This window comes from Peromyscus eremicus, chromosome 17 (genome assembly GCF_949786415.1).
Source record: "Peromyscus eremicus chromosome 17, PerEre_H2_v1, whole genome shotgun sequence".
In the NCBI taxonomy this organism is placed as follows: Eukaryota; Metazoa; Chordata; class Mammalia; order Rodentia; family Cricetidae; genus Peromyscus; species Peromyscus eremicus.
The window spans coordinates 59105632-59111720 of NC_081433.1; the positions used below are offsets into that span (position 1 = coordinate 59105632).

Here is a 6089-nt window from a genome sequence, read left to right on the forward strand (position 1 = left end):
TTATTCCTTGTTCTCCCTCTCTGTTCTTGATCCAACTGGGATCTCCCGCTCCCCTAAGCTCTCTTTCCCTCGAACTTTGCTGTTAAAGAATTGAACCTGATGTCCTTTGATCCAGGGTTACAGACTGGTACCCTACAAATGAGGCATGCATGTGCATCAATGTGCTAAGGACCAGACTGTACTTCTTGATGTCACTCACTTTGCCACTATAAACATTAGAACTTAAAAACTCTTTGTTATACATCATACAAAGACTTTAGTGTTTTTAAGGTGGTCAGTACTGACTTATATTGAGATGGTTTAAATTATTGATAGGTCTTCAAAATGGGATTGAATTTAGGGTTCCGGATGTGGCTCAGTGTTAGAGCATTTTGTCCATGAATATGAAATGTGGCTTGAAGTCCTATCACTAAAACAAGCTTCTACTTCCTTTATATTATAAAAGTTCTACTCCTACAAGAGAATATGTAAGCTTTAATAGGTTAATAAAGATATTACATCCCTCTCTTTATTCTTGCTTTTTCAAGGTGCTCTGACTTAACAGCTTCATTGCTCTAAATACTATCCATATGGATCATATCTAAATTCTCCTTGAAAAAACCATTGCATTTTTATTTATGGTTTATAATTTGCATAAAAATTTAGTATAGAGACCAAGAAAATGTACAGAAGTATAGAAATTTACAAAACAAACTCTTAGAATTTGTAGTAACTTCCAGATAAACTTGATTTTTAGAATACAGTTATAATTGAGGTCAGTTTTACTCTGAAAATGTTTTTTGACCTGTTTGTAAAGTGTCCCCAAATGATACATGTATCTTAAAATTTAAGCCTCCTGATTAACAATTGATGTTATGAGCAATGTGTCAGTAATAGGCATTAAGTTAGTTTGAAGTAAAAAGATCATTCCCAAGGCTTAAATTTGTAGTTTCCTATTACCAATCACTCACGACAACTTTAGAGAATTAACTCTGCCTCCTGGTCTCTAGGTGTCATCAGTGTCTATACCGAGAGAGGGAATAAAGGCATAAAATCAACCCAGTGACTCTTAACATAGGTTATATATGTAGTTAATTTTCTACTGCTATAAGACAACATGACCAAGGCAACTTATCAAAGAAAGCATTTGGTTGAGGGCTTGCTTACAGTTTCAGAAGGAAAATCCATGACCAACATGCCTGGGATCATGGCAGCAGGCAGGTAGGCATGGTACTGGAGCAGCAGCTGAGAGCTTATATCTGATCCAGAACCATGTATGTCATTCATTTTTTGAAAAAAATAATAAATATATAAATAAGCATGAAATAATATGTGTTCATTCTTATCAACATTTACTAGGTTAAGTTTGTTGAATCATGTTTCTCTCCTAGTCTAAGCTAAGGCTATAAATTATTTACATTTATTATTGATAGTCCAGTGACTTTGGAGTAGCTGATCATATATAAAGAAATTCCTGTTAAATATTATGTAGTTTCTTATTTTTTTCTGTTCCCATATCCCATAAAATGTAAGGACACAAAAAAGCCATTTTGAAAACAAGTGCACCAAAACACAAAACCCATGAGTCTGAATCAATCAGAGTAACCCTCAATTTTCTTGTCTATAGAAAATCACTGAAGATCAAGAAAAGGAGAAGTGCAATGTTGAATATGCATCTTTATGGTCATGGCCTTCTGTGAAAACTGATGAGGTGACAATAGACCAGCAGAATTCACTACAGTACAAACACCTTAAAAAATACATCAGAGAAAATGTAAAGGAGATGGTTCATGAACAACTTGAAAATGCTGAACTTATTATTCATCCTAAGGAAGAGCCTGTACCTGATGACTCTAGAAGAGAAATATCCACAAAGGTAATTCCCACCATGTGGAAAAGTACAGTACTTTACTGTAAGATAAGATAGTATCTTCTGAACAGCTTGTCTTTTCAATACTGTGGATTGTTGCAGACAAAAGAAACCTAGCTTGAAAATGTTCTTGAACCTTTCTTATGTTCTTCATCACGTACGTTCACTTTCCAGTCATCTTTTAAGATTTAAGTGAAAATTCATTAGACTGTAAGAGTGATAACCCAGGAAGTTAACATACTTAATATAAATAGAAGAATTTAATACTAATGTAGAATTTTTATGATGATGCGGAAAGTAAACGATAATGGTGTTCAGTATGACAACTATGCAAGAGTTAGAGTGGGCCTGAAAGGAATCACATCTTTGATAAGCAAATGATTAGAATATGAACTCCAATAACAATAATCGTAAATAGATATTAGACATGCCAGAGTCTGGCAAACCAAAAGGACTATAGTTTTCATCCTTCAAAGAATTAAATCATGTGTCTGCAAGAAAAAAGACATCACTTTTCTACTCTTAAACACACTGAAAACCAAACTAACACAAGACTTTCCCAGAAGCCACCTGCTAATAGCAGTATAAATAGTATAAAGTCACAGTCTGAGATAGATAATATCAGTTCTCCACCACATGCTATCGGATTGCCAAATAGAAGTCTTTGTAAAGAGGTATAGTCACACCAAGGTTATAATGACACAGGTGTGTACATGGATGATACCTGGCTTTGAAAAATGAGAAAGCTCACATGCCAAGTTCATGGTTTTCTCTTTATCATTTTCATTCTGAACCGATAACAAACAAACTCACATACATATATGGGCCAGAAACACAGCTCAGAGGGTCAGAGCACTTGCTTTGCAAGTCTAATGACCTGAATTCCATCCCAGAAAGCACTACAAGTAGCAAGTGTCTGACATGCATAATCCCAGCACCCCTAAATCCATAATGGAGGCTGAGAGCATAGAACAGCTCTGAAACTCACAAGCCAGCCAGACTGAAACACACAGAGTAGCAGAAACAGTGAGAGACCCTGCTTCACCCAGAGAAGGAGACAGCCAGATCCTGAAAGTTGTTCTCTGGTCTTCACACACAGCAGCAGCATAACACACACAAGCACATGAATACACACACACATGTATGCCCACCCCCCAGTGAAACATCCCCTCCAACAAGGCCACACCTCCTAATCTTTCCAAAATAGTTCCACCCACTGGGGACCAAGCATTCAAATGTTTGAGTGTATCGGGGCTGTTCTCATTCAAGCCACCACAGTGGTGCTGGAATAGGCCACTGCTCACACATATAACAGTCATGGTTAAGGTGTAAGAGGTCAGAAGGCATCTTCAGAATCCATACTTGCAGCTCAGCAGCTCCCCACTGCTATGGGTAGTGACACACTTTGTTCACAAATGTTCAGGTCACTTTCACTGTTTCGCTATTCTCAGGGTCCCAATGAACAATTGTGAAAGGCCATAAGGAAAGGACTACGTAGTACAGAAGGGAGAGGTTCCTTTCATTCCTGAAGCTCCTCCTTTCACATTCTATTAATCTGGCTGGAATGTAAAATCCAGGTCATAACATTTGGAGAGGACACATTTTGTCCTTTTATTTTTATATCTCCCCATTATACAGAGAATGATGATGTTAGGTAGCCAAGAGCAGAGGAAGAAAGGCATAAATCTGAGAAGGTTCCTTTGGAGGTTCCTGAAAATCCTGGGCCTTTTACTCAAGCACAAAGGAAGCAGAGGTTACAAGATATCAGCGACTGTAATGATAAAATTAGACTAAACAACAAACATTTGGAGACAAAAATCAAGACTGTGACATTAACAGACAAGTGCTAAAATGAAAATGATTTATGAAAAATCATAAAATTTTTAATGAAAAGTAATATCTCAATATTTTTTAAAGGTTAAAGAAAAGAAGTCAGGGTATCTGCATATACCCGTTTTCGAGTCTTTTGAGCACAGAATCGCTGCACTGCGGGCTACCGCACATGTTGAACCAGCTCCTGCTGCCTGCCCTCGTGATGCAGGTGACTTGGGTGACATGGACAAGGCTTTCAAGGCTCAATTGGCCCGTGCAGTTGCTTTGGCTGACAGCACTGAGCACCAAAGATGGCAACCGCACACTGACCCTGAGCTTGCTCCTGGTCACCGCACTGGTGACGCCAGGGACCCTCCTCACAATGCTGACCTGGCTCTTGACAAGCTCAGTATTGATCTAGAATCTGCTCCTCTCTGTGGTCCCAGTGACACTAAGGATCCTGCTAATGACGCTGACCTAGCTTTTCACACTGCACATCCAACTGGCCGCTTCAGACCAAGCATGAGCACCAACAACAGGTCTGACCTATACATGGGTGATATACCAGATTCTACAAGAGTAGTCTGGAGATCTTACCAAGAAGCTTCCAGTAAAAAGAACGATGGCCAGGGTAAGTTAGTCCACAAACAGTGGTTTAAAATAGATGATTTTTGTCCCAGAAAACTAACTCTCTTTGGTGCTAATACTTATGATTAATAAATTCCATGCTTTATATGGGGCTACATAGGCTTTACCTGGTACCAGAAGAAAGTGATTTTCCCCCAATTGTATTGAAAATATATAATGTAAAAGTAACAAAGTCAGTTCAGTCCACCAAAACTGACCAAATAATGTTAGCTGGATCATGGTTGTCTCCTGTTCTGGAATGAGAATTATTTTCTCTCCCAGTGATAACCTTGTGTTTTTGGAGTGGCTAAGCATATACAGAGATATCTAACTGTTAAATGCTAGTCAGTGTCTGCCTTTTCTGTGGACATACACTGACTTGTGAGGATAGCATCATCTCTGAAACACTCCAAAACAAACAGCATAAAACAAAAAAAAGGAGCTTCCAATTCACACACCTTATACACAATGATGCTGATGATACTGCATGAGATGATGCCATTAACGACACTGATGGTGCTGCCCATAATCCTCTTGATGATGCCACCGATGTTCCTGATGATACTGCTAGTAATTCTGGCTTTTGCTTTTCTTCCTAGTTGGTGCTGCAGTTGATTGACAGTCCTTTGAAGCAGTCAAATTGATATCTACATTAGCAAGAATTTTAAAACATATAGAAATTCAAAAGAAAAATATTCCTCTGAAAGAGGACATTCTATATATTGAACTCTGTACACAAATTTTTAATGATTTTCAATTAAAATATACTATGAAAAATTTTAAACTGTTTCTTGGCATTAGATAAACTGACTCTATAATCACTCCATTGTATAGGTAAGGGGAACGTTTTTATTGTAAGAGAGAGAGACAGATAGAGAGACAGAGAGAGAGAGACAGAGAGAGAGAGAGAGAGGAGAGAGAGAGAGAGAGAGAGAGAGAGAGGAGAGAGAGAGAGAGAGAGAGAGAGAGAGAGAGAGACAGAGACAGAGACAGAGACAGAGAGAGACAGAGAGAGAGAGGGAGAGAGCGCAGCTAGAGGCATCCGGAAGAATTCAGAGCAGAAAGAGAAAGAAGCAGACTGAACATAGCCAGCAGACAGGAACTGTCTGTGAGAGAAGCAGAGCAGGACAGAGAGAGAAAGAGAGGTGGGGAGAGGGAGAAGGGAAGAGAGAGGGGGGGAGAGGGGGGGAGACATAGAGGGGGAGAGGGGAAGAGGGAGAGAGAGGAAGAGTATTGCTCTTTCACAGAACTTGAAAGAACAATACTCAACTTCATATGGAAAAACAAAAAACCAGGATATCCAAAACGATCTTATAAAATAAAGGAACTGTATTGGGATTTTGATGGGGGTTGCATTGAATCTGTAGACTGCTTTTGGTAAGATTGCTAGTTTTACTATGTTAATCCTTCCTATCCATGAGCATGGGAGATCTTTCCATTTTTTGATATCTTCTTCAATTTCTTTCTTCAGAGACTTAAGTTTCTTGTCATACAGGTCTTTCACTTGCTTAGTTAGAGTTACTACAAGGTATTTTGTATTATTTGTAGCTACTGTAAAGGGTAATGTTTCTCTGATTTCTTTCTCAGCCCATTTATCATTTGTATATAGAAGGGCTACTAATTTTTTTGAGTTAATCTTGTATCCTGCCACATTACTGAAGGAGTTGATGTGTTGTAGGAGTTCCCTGGTTGTGGGAGCCCATTTTCAGGTTCCTTGTGCCTTTACCCAGCGGGTCCTCATAGAGAGAATAGTTAGGACCACGGGCTGAGTGTAGGTGTCTGAGATGATCTGCACTTGGCT

The 6089-nt window shown here is 38.8% G+C and overlaps 1 protein-coding gene across 1 annotated transcript; it reads left to right on the plus strand.

The window, feature by feature from the left end:
• The first annotated feature begins 1371 nt into the window (after positions 1-1371).
• LOC131894202 (uncharacterized) lies at positions 1372-5072 on the plus strand. The gene is made up of 3 exons (XM_059244416.1): positions 1372-1855; positions 3767-4292; positions 4888-5072. Exons 1-3 carry the CDS (start codon positions 1763-1765, stop codon positions 4905-4907), a joined length of 639 nt encoding a protein of 212 aa, XP_059100399.1. The 5' UTR covers positions 1372-1762; the 3' UTR covers positions 4908-5072.
• Positions 5073-6089: the final 1017 nt, after the last annotated feature.

Bases quoted from the DNA above. Each gene is read 5' to 3' on its own strand.
- LOC131894202 (XM_059244416.1), top strand. From the start codon at position 1,763: ATGGTTCATGAACAACTTGAAAATGCTGAACTTATTATTCATCCTAAG. The intron at 1,856-3,766 runs GTAATTCCCACC...TATTTTTTAAAG, and splicing joins GAAGAGAAATATCCACAAAG to GTTAAAGAAAAGAAGTCAGG. The intron at 4,293-4,887 runs GTAAGTTAGTCC...TTTTCTTCCTAG, and splicing joins TAAAAAGAACGATGGCCAGG to TTGGTGCTGCAGTTGATTGA.